This window comes from Molossus molossus, unplaced genomic scaffold (assembly GCF_014108415.1).
Source record: "Molossus molossus isolate mMolMol1 unplaced genomic scaffold, mMolMol1.p scaffold_m16_p_10, whole genome shotgun sequence".
Taxonomy (NCBI): domain Eukaryota; kingdom Metazoa; phylum Chordata; class Mammalia; order Chiroptera; family Molossidae; genus Molossus; species Molossus molossus.
The window spans coordinates 103,635,253-103,651,652 of NW_023425345.1; the positions used below are offsets into that span (position 1 = coordinate 103,635,253).

A 16,400-nucleotide genomic window follows, 5' to 3' on the forward strand; every position below is an offset into this window, starting at 1 on the left:
TGGGCAGTTGTCTACAGCAACACCACCCAGTTCATCATGACCGTTGTCAAAGCCACGGGCAATCTTCAGAGTGACTGCTGACCCCTCCCGTGGATGATGCCTCTTTGCACTATCTTGCAAGGCCGAGGTCATCAGGCTCAGCAGCACTGCTGCTGCCACCTGAATGGCCTGGAGCTTCGCAGAGTGACTAGATCTAAACACAGTGGGATGTGCTACAGATGAACTTCACCCACAAGCACCTGCACTTCAAGACATTTGATGTGGGATATCAGCAGTCTGAGCAGAAGCAGATACTCTGCTTGGACGATGCCACTGAAATTATCTGCTTGACCTTTAGCACCTGTGCCCTGGAACTGGGGAGAATGAGGACATTAACTACATGCCTGGGGCTGTTTGACAGCACCTGCATCCACCAGAGGCCTACTGGCACATTCATTTGCTTCCCTAAGTACACCGTCTGACAGTACTGTGAAGCAGCCAGAAGTACTCTCAGACTGAGTCTAAGGACCTGGACAAATGCAAGGACACTAAGGAGCTCTGCACACAGTTCACTGTGTGCTACCAACACTGAGAGTGTGCAGTTGGTGTTTGATGATGTCACTGATGTCATCATCAACAACCAGGACTACACCTCTGGCGAGAACAGCAGAGCCTGGCAGGAGGGGACAATGCCTGACTCTACACCCTAACCCCTGAGGAAGATGGGGCAGGAGGATCACACTCCCACCTGCCCCACCACCACCACCACTTTCCTTCTTACTCTATTCTTAGCCTCCTTGTCCCCTTCCTCAATTCCAAAGACTTGGGGGAGGTGTTGCCACAGGCCTCCCTGTGTGCAGCCCTCCTTGTCCCCTTTGCAGGCATCTTATTTGGTTTAACTGTTGTCTTGCCTGAGACCCCTGGCTTCACCCCGCACCAGCTCCTGATCCAGCCAAGGTCCACCCTCAGCTGCTCAGAGGCCTTAAAGGTAAAAGCAAAGGAAAAAGAAAACAGCAAACCTAGAAAACTTTTTAGAGAAAAACCATTTAAAACTATCTGATCCTGATTGGCACCCACCCAACACCCTTCCATTGATTTCATACCTTGAGTGGGTCTTGTATTTACACCCATCCCTGGACCTGACTCTTTGAACCTAAATGTAGCTCCTCAGCGCCAGCCTAGGGATGGACCACTCTGCCTACTGAGGCCGCTTTGCTCATGTCCTTCCCAGGCTGCTCCCTCAGCATTGACCATGTCCTTGCTTTCTTTACATTTTATGGAATTGTTCACCTGGTTTGAAATAATAAAATGTAGAAAGAAAAAAAATTGGAAACAATCAAAACAGCATTTGGTTTCCAAAGGGAAAGTTTTCATTGTGTGGTTTGTTTATATTTATATGCTGGAATAATGTACAATCACTTAAAAATTTTTTTGAAAAATATTAAAGCAAGAATTATGCAATCCATAGTGAAAAAACAAGATTAGAATGGTAGTGTTATTCCAGTATTTTTAAAGTTATATGTTAAATATGTTCATTAATGCAAAAGGTGAAAGAAATAGATCAAATTGTTGTCAATATCTTTGGGTGACTTTAATTCAGTCATTCCTGTTTTGTTTTTTTTTATTTATTTATTTTGGTCTTTCATGTTTGTCATTGATTTTCAAAGATTACAAATTGTTTATATAATAAAAGACCTCCCAGTCTTTGGTTTATAAAAAGAATCAATGATCCTGTGTTTTGTTTGTTTGTTTTTTAAGAGTGGAAAGGAGGGAAGGAGGGAGAAAGAGAAACATTGATGTGAGAGGCCCTGACCTTGACCAGAACTGCTGTAACTGCTGAGCCAAACCAGCCAGGGCTGTGGTTGTTTATTTTTAAATTGCAGTATAATTGGCATGTGACATTATAGTCGTTTCAGGCGTACACTATAATAATTCCACGTTTGTATACATTGCCAGACCACTATAAGTCTAGTTAGCATCAGTAACCTCACATAGTTAACAAAATTTTTTTTTGTTGTGATAAGAACTTTTGAGATCTTTTTAGAAAATTTCAAATATGCAGTATAGCTCAGCCGGTGTGGCTCAGCGACTGAGCATTGACCCATGCACCAAGGTGCGTTGCGATTCCTGGTCAGGACACCTGCCCAGGTTGTGGGCCTGATCCCTAGTGGGGGGCATGCTGGAGGCGACTAGTTGATGTTTCTCTCTCTCCCTCTGACTTCCTCTGTAAAATCAATAAAAGAAAATTTTTTTTCAAAACTAGCTATAGTCACCACCTGCACATTACAGTCCCCATGACTTACTCTTTTTTTTTTTTTTATCCTCACCCGAAGACATTTTTCCATTTTTATTCAGACAGAGTGGGAGGGAGAGAAGGAAGTGAGAGAAACCTCGATGTGAAAGGTACACATCAAGTGGCTGCCTCCTGCACAACCCCAACTGGGGCTGGGGACAAACTGCAACAGTGTTAAGTGCCCTTGGCAGCAATCGAACTGAGACTCATTGGTTTGAGTTCCAATGCTCTATCGCTGAGCCAAATCACCAGGGTGACTTACTCATTTTATAACTGGAAATGTGTACCTTTTGACTTTCTTCACTAATTTCTCCCTCCCATGTTCCCCCTTGGCCTCTGTTAGTCAGCAATCTGTTCCTGTATCTATGAGTATAGGTTTTTTTGTTTTTGGTTTTTGGTTCCATGTATAAGTAAGATCATGTTGTATCTGTCGTTCTCTGTCTGACTTATTTCACTTAGCATGATACCCTCTAGATCCGTCCATGTTGCTGCAAAAGGCAATATTTCATTCTTTTTTTATGGTGAAAATTGTGTATGTGTGTGTGTGTGTGTACACACCACATTTTCTTTATCTGTTGATGGACACCAAGGTTACTTCCATATCTTGGTAGCTGTGAATAATGCTGAGTATACTGGGGGTTCATGTATCTTTTTGAGTTAGTGTTTTTATTTTCTTCAGATAAATACCAAGAAGTGAAATTGCTGGATCATATATTAGTTCTATTTAACATTTTTGAGGAACCTCCATACTGTTTTCCATAGTGGCTGCATCATTTGACATTCCCACCAACATAGGGTTTTCTTTTCTCCGTATCAACATCAACACTTGTTTTTTGTTTTTGTTTTATAACACTTATTATTTTTTGTCTTACTGAAAACAGCCATCCTAACAGAAGTGAGGTAATATCTCTGGGTTTTATTTGCATTTCCCTGGTGATTAGTGATGTTGAACATCTTTTCATGTACCTGTTGTCCATTTGTATATCTTTGGGAAAATGTCTATTTACATCTGCCATTTTTTAATCAGATTGCTTTAGGTTTTTGCTGTTGAGTTATATGAGTTCTTTATATATTTTGTATGTTAGTCCTTTATATGATTTGGAAATATTTCCTTCCATTCAGTAGGCTGCCTTTTCATTTTGTTCATTTCCTTTGCTGTGCAAAAGCTTTGCTTTTGGTGTGCTGCTGTTTTTTTCTTAAGCCTCTTTAGGAGATGAACATACTTTATAATGATGTTAGTCTCCATTTCAAGTTTGTTTCCATATTCTCAGCAATTGTATTGTTTTGGAAATTTGATCAGGTCAGTAGTATCCTTTATTTACCTGTTTTTAATTTTATGTAACAGGGTAAAATCCTTTACAAAGTTCGGTGGAAAGGATACACATCAGATGATGATACCTGGGAGCCTGAAGTTCATCTCGAGGACTGTAAAGAGGTTCTTCTTGAATTTAGGAAGAAAGTTGTGGATAACAAAGCTAAACCAGTCAAGAAAGACATTCAGGTATCATGTTTTATCTCATTTCTTTTCTTTTAGTACAATAAATGTATAAATTTTATTGGAGAGAATGAAATAAAGAATTTACAAATAATATAATATGTAATACTCCTGTTGCAAATTCTATATAGCCAGTTAGTTCCCACAGAATGCTTTCATTGAGTTTTTTCCAAACTCTTCTTTCTGTAGCCAACCTGTGACTGCAGTTGATGAGCAGGTATAGTTGGGACATGTTAATATTTTCCCTTAAGTTAAAAGTAAGATGAAAGTGGTGGGGGGGACACACATCAAAACTGTCCATGAGATGAACATGTTGTTTTCGTATACTTGGGGAGTGTGCCATTCACATTACTACTGCAGATATAGCACATACTTTTGTATTTAATATGCTTTTTAAATTTTTTGAATTTAATTTAATTTTTTATTTTAAAAGTTTGCTTTTGTTTTTGTTTTTTGTTTTGTTTTTTGGTATGTGCCCCTAGTGGGAACCAAACTCGGGACTCTGGTCTCAGGCCAATGCTCCAACCGCTGAGCCAAATCGACCAGGGCTTCTTTTTAATTCTTACCCAAGATGTTTCTTTATTGATTTTCTAGAAAGAGAGAAAGGGAGACAGAGATAGAAGCAGATGTGAAAGAGAAACATAAATGGGTTGCCTCCTGTATGCACCCTCAACTGGGGCTCAAACCAGCCACCCAGGTATGTGCTCTGACCACTAATTGAACCCGCAACCTTTTGGTGCTCAGGACAGCGCTCCAACCAATGGAGCCACCTGGCCAGGACTAATATGCATTATTAACATATTTATGTCTGATTTTACTGCTAATTAAAACAATTTTTAGATCCTTTTATAAAGCTGTAAATTTTAATCCCATTTCAGATTATTCACAGATCTGATTATCCAGGTCTTTTGTTTTTCTCTTCTGTTCCCACTTTAGTTTTTTGCTACTTAATTGTATTTTTGTAGCTCTTGCTGATGGTAAGGAAGGATAAAAAGATGGAAGGAGCTCATGGAAGTTATATTTTTTCGTCAACGATTTGGGAAAAGGTTTGATTGTAGGCTAGAGAGGGATAATGTTAAAATACAAATTTGGTCTAAGGATTCGTCCACTGTTTTATCCTTGATTCTTATTCCCCAAATAATTGAATTGGCTTTATTTATGAATCTTGGAAGAATTCCCCATTTTACTTTACAATGTAAATTTCATGTATTCTGTTTATACATTGAATCGATTCTAACTCAACTTCTTGCTTTTGGGTTTTTGTTTTCATCAGGAATAATTTTTTTGAATACTGGCAGAGGTTTGTTTGTTTGTTTTTGGTAAGTGCCCCTAGCAGAAACCGAACCCAGCACTCTGGTCCGCAGGCCGATGCTTCAACTGCTGAGCCAAACCAGCCAGGGCCTGGCAGAGGTTCTTGAATTTAGAACTATATAGTGAAAATTTGTCACAAGAAACAAGATTCTTACTTACTGAAGTCTTTATTTATTTTGGTGGTGGTGGTGGTTAATCTTCACCAGAGGATATTTTTTCATTGATTTTTAGCAATCATGGAATGGAAGGAGAGAGAGAGCGCAAAACATCAATGTGAGAGAGACACATCAATTGGTTGCCTCCTGCAGGACACCTACTAGGGCTAGGCAATCCAGGTACATGCTCTTGACCAGGAATCGAACCTGAGACCCTTTAGTCCGAGGGCCGACGCTCTAACTGCAGAGCCAAACTGGCCAGGGCTTGACTGCACTCTTAACTATTGTAGGTTGCCTTTTGGTTTGGGCTGTAGCTTGAAATCCACTTAGAGGACTGGAATATCACTGTTTTAAAATTATGGTAACTATGACAGCCTTTAATAAATATGGTTTTTAAATTACTAAGCAGCACTGGGCGGTTTGACTCAGCCTAGTCACGGGTTCAGTTCTGGTCAAGGGCACGTACCTCGGTTGTGGTTTGTCCCTGGCCCTACTCAGGTCGTGTGGGAGGCAACCAATTGAAGTATCTCTCTCACATCAATGTTTCTCTCTCTTTTTCTCTCCCTCCCACTCTATCTGATGATAAACAGAGGAATGTCCTCAGGTGAGGATTAAAAATAAATACATACATACATACATACATACATACAGTTTAAAAAAATTACTAAGCAGAATGCTCAGTACTTTAAAATTATTTGTAAAGGAAACCCTTTGCAAAATGAGGTCAGGTTAAAGGAGAACCCCCCCCCCCCTCATTTTTTTGCTATAGTTATACTTCACTTTTCTGGAATGGGTGGCTACTCCCTCCTTCCCTAAAAACTCACACAAACACAAATGCATATTTTAATAAGTGATTTGGTTTATATTACTCCCAAAATTTAGACTTTGTGATTGAAGTCATCCTAAGGTGTATTTCTCAATTTTTCACTTTCCTGCGTTATTAGTAAGATATTTGCTGACACTTCTCCAATGAAGTCTTGTCCTATAGAACTCTGGCTTTCTCATCTCTTTGTTTTACTCTACTAAGCCTCCAGTGAAATCACAGCAACTCTGTTTATTTAAAATGATTGATGATTACTAGTGTGTTTGAGGCAAGCTTTTTTTTTTTTTATTGGAGTGACACTGGTTGACAAAATTATATGGGTTTCAGGTAAACAATGTTACAACACATCATTTGTACACTATATTGTGTATTCACCACCCCAAGTCAAGTTTCTGTCCATCACCATTTATTTCCCCTCTACTCCTCCCCACAGCAATCACCACACTGTTGTCCGTGTCCATTCATTTTTTTCTTTTTTGCTCGATCCCACCACTGCTCTATCCCCCCACCCCTTCCCACCCCCACATAGAGAGCCAAGTCTATTTTGCTTGTTAGTTCATTTTGCTCATTAGATTCCACATATGAGTGAAATATGGTACTTGTCTTTTCCTGACTGGCTTATTTTACTTAGTGTAATGCTCTCCTGGTCCATCCATGCTATCACAAAGGGTAAGATTTTCCTTCTTAACGGATGAGTAGTAAATTGTTTTGTAAATATGCCACAGCTTTTTTTATCCACTCATCTACTGATGGACACGGGCTGCATCCAAATCTTGGCTACTATAAATAACACTGCAAAGAACATAGAGGTGCATATATTTTTGAATTAATGTTTGGGGTTTTTTGTTTGTTTGTTTTTATGAATTGCCAGAGGTAGAATTGCTGGGTCATAAGGCAGTACCATTTAAAATTTTTTTAGGAAACTCCATACTGTTTGCCATAGTAGTTGCACCAATCTGCATTCCCACCAACAGTACTCTAGAGATGCCTTTTCTCTACATCCTCGCCAACACTTGTTAGTTGATTTATTGATGATAGCCATTCTGACAGGTGTGAGGTGATATCTTGTGGTTTTAATTTGCATTTCTCTGATGATTAGTGACATTGGGCATCATTTCATATGCCTATTGGCCATCTGGATGTCCTTTTTGGGGAAGTGTCTATTCAGGTCCATTTTTTAAATGGATTGTGTTTTTGGTGTTGGGTTTTATAAATTTTTAATATTAACCCATCATTAGATGTATTGGCAAATACGTTCTCTCATTCAATGGGTTGTCTTCATTTTGTTGATGGTTTCCTTTGCTGTGTGAAAACTTTTTAGTTTGATTTATGAGGCATACTCTTAAGCTTAAGAATCCTTGTTCGAATTTTAGAAAGATACTTTTCCACTTTAAAGTATCCTTTTGTGAAACAAGTTTTACAAGATGGCAGGTAGGTAAACGCGGTATCGCGTCCTCCCACAACCACATCAAAGTTACAACTAAACTACAGAACAACCATCATTCAGAACTACCTGAAATCAAGCTGAATGGAAGTCCTACAACTACGGAATTAAAGCAGCAGCCACATCAAGACTGGTAGGAGGGGCAGAGGCAGATGGGCTGGTCCCTCACCCACGTGTAGTGGATAAAAATTAGGAAGACACCTTGGCTGGGAAGGTCCTCCCTGAGAACCGAGGGGTCGCCATCCCACACCAGGCACCCCACTAAGGGTTCCAGTGCCAGGAAGAGAATCCCCATCACTTCTGGCTGGAAAAACCAGCGGGAACTGAGGCTCAGGGAGGCTGAGGTGGCTGGAGCCCCAGGCAGCTCCTTAAAGGGCCCGCGCACGGACTTATCGGACTCTCTCCCTCTAAGCTTGGAGGAGAGGCAGCTCGAGGGGCGCCAGAGACATACAGGGAAGAACTGAGCTGTTTGGCACTGGAGCGAGGGCTGGAGAGGGGGCTTTCTCCGGGACAGACATGCTGTCAGAGGCCTTTGTTTCTTTGCTGAGTCCTTCCCTGGGGTGGCAGACAGCCCCCATATCTGGGACTCCAGCAACCTGGCTCACACTGGTAGCCCCGCCCTGGTGATTCCCTGAGGCCCCGCTCCACCCAACTTTCAAGCCCACCCAAGCTGTTGCCACTTGCTTAACCATAGGATTGGCCTGTCTTGGATCCTGCTTCAGGTTTTCCTAAATTCTTTCAAACAAACAGCATGTGGTCTCAGCTAGCCCCATACCTCTCGTTAAGTAATACACAGAAACAAACACAGGGAGGCAGCCAAAATGAGGAGACAGAAAACAGGTCCCAAATGAAAGAACAGAACAAAACCCCAGGAGGAGAACTAAGCGAAATGGAAATAAGCAACCTAACAGATGCTGAATTCAAAACACTGCTTATAAGGATGCTCAATGAACTTAGTGAGAACCTCAGCGAACTTAGTGAGGGCCTCAAGAGCCTAAAAAAGGACCAGTCAGAAATGATGGATGCACAGTCAGAAATGAAGGAGGCACTAACTGAAGTAAAGAATAATTTACACAGGTTCAATAGTAGAGTAGGTAAAGCCAACAAGCAAACCATCGATTTGGAATATAAGGAAGCAAAAAACGCCCAATCAGAACAGCAAAAAGAAAAAAGAATCCAAAAAAATGAGGATAGTGTAAGGAGCCTCTGGGACAACTTCAAGCGTGCCAACATTTGCATATTGGGGGTGCCAGAAGGAGAAGAGAGAGAACAAGACATCAAAACCTATTTGAAATAATAATGGCAGAAAACTTTCCTAACTTGGTGAAGGAAACAGACATACAAGTCCAGGAAGCACAGAGAATCCCAAACAAGATGAACCCCAAGAGGCCCACACCAAGACACATCATCATCAAAATGCAAAAGGTTCAAGACAAAGAGAATCTTAAAAGCAGCAAGAAAAAAGCAGTTAGTTACCTACAAGGGAGTTCCCATAAGACTCAGCTGATTTCTCAAGAGAAAATTTCAGGCCAGAAGGGAGTGGCAAGAAATATTCAGTGATGAAAAGCAAGAACCTACAACCAAGATTACTCTATCCTGCAAAGCTGTCATTTAGAATCGATGGCCATATAAAGAGTTTCCCAGACAAGGAAAAGCTATAGGAGTTCATCACCACCAAACCATTATTATATGAAATGTTGAAGGGTCTTCTTGAAGAAAAAGATAAAAAATATGAACAAACAAAATGGCAGTGAATACATATCTGTTGACAGTGGAATCTACAAACAAAATGAAGGAGCAGAACAGAAACATTCTCATAGATATAGAGAACATTTTGTTGGTTGCCAGATGGGAGGAGGGTTAGGGGAATGGGTGAAAAAGTGAAGGGATTAAGAAGTTCAAATTGGTTGCTAGACTGAGAAACCTCAAAGGGAAGGGAGGTTGGAGGGTGGGAAGAAATTAAAGCAAAGAACTTACATGCATAACCAATGGACAGAGACAACAGTGTGGGGAAAGGCAGGAGGGAGATGGGAGTGGGGGGAAAATGAGGAACATCTGCAATACATTCAACAATAAAGATAAAAAATTAAATAAAGTATCCTTTTGTAAATTAACTTTCCTATTTCATAAATAATTTAACATTACAGGCACTACTAACATTTTAAATCTTTATAAGCGTGAAATTTCGATTTTCTGTATCAGGTTAGCTTTATCATGGATTGTTGTTTATAAAGTATTCCAGTATTTATATTGTTATGACTCTTTTGCCTAATCATTGAGATGATGTCAATAGACAGGAATATGGCAAAAATGCAACTGGTGGCTGACGTGCTAGTTTTGCCATTCATAAACTGTCGTGATTCTTTGTCTGTAGATAGAGAAATAGAGTCAGGAGGAGAAAATTGCTTTGTTCATCTTATTTTTATTTTTTAATCTTCACCCGAGGATATTTTTTGTTTGTTTGTTTTCGTTTTGATTTATTTTTGAGAGAAAGAAACATTGATGTGAGAAACTGATCAATTGCCTCCTGTACACACCCTGGGCTGGAAGTGTAAAAGGGAATTGGTAGAGGATGCATAATAGTGTTTATTTTTAATTACTGTGTTCCAAGTAATATCTGATAGTAAGAATTTTTTTTTAAATCCATTTTATAAATTTTGTTTAAAATACTTTTGAAGTAATATGAATCATACACCTAGCAAGATTAAATGTATTCCTCTTCGTTTCCCCTTCCTTTCCCTTTATCATTGTGATAAATGTAAGTTAAACCAGGCTGTTCAGTTTGGAAATAAGGTCAACACCAGTCCTTAGCAGCATGATTTTCTTTTTTTAAATCCTCACCCGAGGACATTTTTGCATTTATCTTCAGATAGAGCGGGAGGGAGATAAGGGAGGAGAGAGAGAGAGAAAAACATCGATATGGGAGAGGCACATCAAGTGGTTGCCACCCACACAACCCCAACTGGGGCCGGGGACAAACTGCAACTGAAGTACATGCCCTTAGCAGGAACCGAACCTGGGACTCTCTGGTCTGCAGGCCGACACTCTAACTGCTGAGCCAAACCAGCCAGGACTAGCAGCATGATTTTTAAGAAGATGGATGGCAGAGGTAGACTCTTCAGGACTGAGGCTCAGTTGGTCCCATGCACTGGGGTAGTGTAGGTTCAGTTTTCAGTTAGGGCACATACCTGGGTTGCGGATTCAGTCTCCAGTTGGGGAACATGTGGGAGGCAACTAACTGTTGGATGTGTCTCTCTCACATCGGTGTTTCTCTCTCTCTTTCCTCTCTAAGATCAATTAAAATAATAATAATAAAATAAAAACACATCTATTTTATTTTATTTTTTAAATGTCTATTGATTTTTTTTTTTAGAGAGAGAGAGAGAAACATCGATGTGAAACGGAAACATTGATTGACGGCCTCCTGCATGCCCCCTACTGGGGATTGAGCCCACAACCTGGGCTTGTGCCCTGACTGGGAATTGAACTGGGACCTCTCAGTCCATGGGACGATGTTCAGATTCCTCACTGTGACACATCAGTAGTGTCACATCAGCTACACTGTTGTCTGATGTCCAACTGACACACTGCTGTGTTCATTTGGGTTCCCACATTGTCCTTGAAGGTCTATGACTGCTTCCTGTCATTCAGGGCATTTCATCTCATGTCCTTCTAGTTTCCTGTCCTCAAACACTTCCATAACCTTTTGTCTTTCATGATGTAGACAGTTTTTTATGAGTCTAGGCCTGTTGTTTTATACAACGTTCAAATTGGAATTAAATGAATGTTAATTAATGTTAAATCACAAATAAACAGTATTTTTTAAAAATTGGAATAAGACGATTTGTTCTCTTGTTTAGTTCAGTAGTAGTGTACATTAATCACATCAAGATACAAGCCCTGGCCGGTTTGGCTCAGCGGTTAGAGCGTCAGCCTGGGGTCTGGAGAGACCCGGGTTCGGTTCCCGCTAAGGGCCTGTACCTCGGTTGCAGTTTATCCCCGGCCCTGGTTGGTCGTGCGGGTGGCAGCCACTCGATGTGTCCCTTTCACATCGATGTTTCTCTCTCTCTCCCTCTTCCTCTCTCTCCCTCCCACTCTATCTGTACAAAAAAATGGAAAAATATCCTCGGGTGAGGATAAAAAAAATAAATAAATAAAGTCATTACTTGCCCTGGCCAGTTTGGCTCAGCGGTTAGAGCATTGGCCTGCGGTCCGGAGAGACCCGGGTTCGGTTCCCGCTAAGGGCACGTACTTCGGTTGTAGTTTGTCCCTGGCCCTGGTTGGTCGTGCGGGTGGCAGCCACTCGATGTGTCCCTTTCACGTCAATGTTTCTCTCTCTCTCTCCCTCCCATTCTATCTGTGCAAAAGATGGAAAAATGTCCTCAGGTGAGGATAAAAAAAAAAAAGATACGATGTCAGCCTGGCTGGAGTGGCTCAGTTGGTTGAGCGATGTCCTGTGCACCAAAAGGTTGCCTGTTCGTTCTCAGTCAGGATACATGCCTGGGTTGTAAGTTCAGTCCCCTGTTGGGACATGTATGGAAGGCAACCGATTGATGTTTCTCTCTCACATTGATGTTTCTTTCTCTCCCTTCCTCTCAGTGTGTCCTCGGGTGAGAATTTAAAAAAAAAAAAGATAAGATGTCAAATTCCTAATTTATTGCTGATTTTAAATTACACTTATGTGATAATGAGGCCCATTATTTTTTTCTCCCACTTTTTTTTTATCCACACCTGAGGACATTTTTCCATTTTTTGTTCAGATAGAGTGGGAGGGAGAGAGATGAAGAGAGAGAGAAAGAGACATCAACGTGAAACATCGAGTGGCTGCCACTCTCACGACCCAACCAGAGACAGGGAAAAACTGCAACCGAGGCACACGCCCTTAGCGGGAACCAAATTCGGGTCTCTCTGGACCGCGGGTTGACACTCTAACCGCTGAGCCAAACTGGCCAGGGCTTTTCTCCCTTTTTAAAAATACCTTTTTACCCTTATGATAATAAATAATCTAATAATAAGTACTCTTTAAAACTGAGAATCTCTTACTCCCCATCAATCTCTCAGCACATGATTTCAAAATACATGGATGATTATTGCCTCAATTCATTATTACTGTGGTGGTTGCAAAATATTGATTTTTCTAATTGTGTATTTTTCAGTCTGTGTCTATAGACAGCTCCTCCTTCTCCCTTAAGTTTTCTTAGTGTCGGTATGCTTATGGAATCTTTTTAGTCAGTGTGTGATGTCCATTATTGCTGTTACTCATGTTAATGCTGAAATGGTTCCAAAGTTGTCTATTGGGAGCCCCATCAAGCCAGCTCCTGTGTCCTTTTGATATTCCCTTGTCAGCTTTGAGCACGTCCTTGCTTCCTGGCACCATGTGCCCCAGTACTGCCGTGAACTTTTCTGCTGCAGCCCTGGTTTTCTTTAGAGGGCAAGAGGGTTTAGAAGCCAAGGTGTGCTTACTGCTACTGGGGTACCATTATTTCTAAGCCCTTTAAGTAGACAAAGCTAAATGAAAAAGTACGTTTGTTGTAAATCATAAATTAATATTGATATCTATCATTTCAGTCAGTCACTACAGGGTCCTCCTCTCATTCTCAGTAGTCATCGTTCTAGCTCCCTTTTTATACCCTGAGAACACTGCACTGGTTGCCATCAACATTATCTGTACTGACTTAGTACAGCAACGATTAGGAGTTAGCTTCGGGTTTGTTACACCTGTCTTACTGTAAAATTCCAAATTTATTTGCAGGGTTTTTTGTACTTACAGATTTATTGAGGGTGTTTGATGTTAAAGTTACTTAGATTAATTCTTTTGTTTTTCTTATCAGTGATTATATCAATTTGGTAAATAGTTTCATTATTTGTTAATTAGTATCTATTTTCTCTCTGCCTCCCTGTCCGTCCCTTCATACCTAATTTGAAGTATAGTTGACCCTTGAACAATATAGGTTTGAACTGCACAGGCCACTTATATGTGGATTTTCTCAGCAAATATACCATTGGCCAGCCCTCCATATTCTCAGTTTTCATATTTGCAGCTTCTACCATGGGAGTCCATGGATGTGAGGGCTCACTATGTATACATTGATCTATGCCATTTTATATAAGGTACTTGAGCGTCTATGGATCTTTGTATCCATGGAGGGTGGGGGTCCGTCCTAGAACCAGGTATGACTGTAAAGTTTTGGCAGGTTCAAAGTTATACTCTAATTTTTGAGAGTGAGGGAATTGGTGCCCCTAATTCCTGTGCTGTTCAAGGATCAACTGTATATAACAAATCAGTTGGTGGAGGTGAGATATGGGTGCCATCTTTGCTCATTTCATATATATCAGTGAAGTTTAACAGCAAGTGTTAACATCTTAAAAGAAACAAACTAACAAAAAGAAACCTTTGTGTTTGGATTAGTAACTACGTTTTTGGCAACCAAGAAAGTCTATACCAATTACTTACTTGGTGTTTTAGGTTCAAATCATGTACAACCCCACCACCACCACCAGCATCACCATCACCAAACATAAGACTGTTACTGTTCACTTCTGCTTTAGTTTTGGACCTTCAGCAGTGTGAACAGTTTTTGTCCCTCTGTCTGTGCTTATCTACTTTCTTTTTTATTTGTTTATTTTTATCCTCACCTGGGGACATTTTTCCATTTTTTTGTTCAGATAGAGTGGGAAGGAGAGAGAGGAAGAAAGAGAGAGGGAGAAACATCAACGTGAAAGGGACACATCGAGTGGCTGCTTCCCACACGACCAACCAGGGCTGGGGACAAACTGCAACCGAGGTACGTGCCCTTAGCGGGAACCGAACCCGGGTCCCTCTGGACCGCAGGCCGACGCTCTAACCGCTGAGCCAAACTGGCCAGGGCCTCATCTATTTTCTTATGTTGAGCCTCATCATCACCACTAAGACTTATTGGCTAAATCAGAAGCAACTTCTGTTTAGGTAAGTAATTTTAAGGAGTTGAGAAACTGCTGAGGAAAAAGACATTTCTACCATATATCATTAAGTACTTCTTTTCAAAACCTTTCAAATTACTATATTAATGAGCATTTAAATCTTTTCTATTTTACAGAGACTGTCTTTAAATAATGACATATTTGAGGCAAACTCTGATAGTGATCAGCAAAGTGAGACAAAAGAAGATACTTCTCCAAAAAAGAAAAAGAAAAAAGTAAGGCAGAGAGAAGAGAAAAGCCCAGATGATCTGAAGAAGAAAAAAGCAAAGACTGGAAAACAGAAAGAGAAATCCAAACCAGAATGGGAGAGCTCTGAAATTTCCGCTTTTGATTTGAGGACAAAGAAAAGAATTTCAGAAGCCAAAGAAGAATTAAAGGAATCCAAAAAGCCCAAAAAAGATGATATAAAAGAAACTAAGGAATTAAAGAAAGTTAAAAAGGGTGAAATAAAAGATTTAAAGAGTAAAATAAAAGAAGATTCCAAAGAAAACAGAAAAACAAAAAAAGAGAAATGTGTTGAATCTCACTTTGAATCTGAATCAGGTCTACTTGATGATCCCCCCTTTCATGAGGGGGACAGTGAAGATTTAGAGTCTGAAAACCGAGAAGAGAAACTGAAGATTAAAAGTGGAAAAGAAAAGGCAGGGCCAGACACAGGTCATGATGCTGTTCTAGATAAAAACCTGGACAGCTCCGGAAGTGCTGATGAGGGTGCTGACGTCCGAGGGAAGAGGAACAGAAAGAAACCCAGGAAGGCTGAGGAACTCAGAGAGAGCAGAAAGCTAGAAAGTAAGAACCTGTCTTTAGAGAAGAAGAATGCACACAAGAAGCAAAGGAATCAAGACAAAAGCAGAAGTACCACAGAGTCAGATAATCTGACATCTGCACCTGCCCAGACCCAAAAGAGCTCAAGGATGGGTGGGGAAGAGAGGGGCCTCCGGTCCACTGACTCAGCTGGAGAAGTGAGTATTGGGGGGGTGTTGAAGAACTGTGTTAAGATCTTACGGAATAAGAATATACTACTTTTCATTTAAATAATAATGTGCACGGTGCACTAACATTAAGTCTTTTCTTACAAAAATATATTTATCTCCTTATAAAATTATACTTGTGTGGGTTTTCAAAATGGTAATATTTTCCACATTATGAAGGTATTCATATATCAGGGCTATAAAACCGGTAATTTATTTTCATTCATTATTCCCAGTTTTGTAGATTTAGCTTAAGGAAATCATTTTCAGAGGAGAAAGAGCTATGTAGACAAAGATATTTATGGCAGTGTTATCTTCACTAAAACTGATACCAGTCTAACTGTCTAGCTCTAAGTGAAATGGTTAAGAAAAAGTTGTGTCGAACTTATATGCATGTATGCATGACCAATGGACATGGACAACTAAGTCGGGGACGGGGCGGAGGTGGGAAGGGGTGGGGGGTGCCAATGGAGTAAAAAGGTAAAATATCTGTAACAAAAAAATAAATAAAAAATTCATAAAAAAAAAAAAGAAAAAGTTGTGTCAACTTGTGAACTATTATATATCCATGAAAATATTAATTATGAGATTAGTGTAGCAAAATAACCAAAATAAAAGTTTACAAAATTTTATGAAGAAAACCATACATACATATAAACATAGTCATGTAAAAATATCTATGCAATGTAAATTTTAAAAATTAATTTTAAGCAAACTGTGCAAAATTAGAAAGCTCAGAAGGCAGAATGTATAGAAGAAATTAAAAGTCATGTTTGGTTAGTTAGGATTGTAGGGTAAAATTTTTCTGGAATTTTTTTTATTTTAAATAATAAAAGTTCCTAATAGAGAGTTGAGGAAATTGGTGTTGGATTTTGAATTTGATGTTTTGTAAATTGTGGTTGAGGGACCATCTTGATTGGGGAAGCGTTGATGTGAACAAGATTAGGGTCAGGCTCCATGGTGCACAGA

General features: G+C 40.1%; 1 protein-coding gene across 1 annotated transcript in view; it reads left to right on the forward strand.

Annotated features, from left to right (window-relative positions):
* Positions 1-16,400, forward strand: part of MPHOSPH8 (M-phase phosphoprotein 8) — a 70,511-nt gene that overhangs the window by 29,798 nt on the left and 24,313 nt on the right. The window contains exons 2-3 of the mRNA XM_036251566.1: positions 3,618-3,773; positions 14,577-15,422. Of these exons, the coding sequence (XP_036107459.1) occupies positions 3,618-3,773; positions 14,577-15,422 (1,002 nt within the window). The remainder of the gene's footprint in view (positions 1-3,617; positions 3,774-14,576; positions 15,423-16,400) is intronic.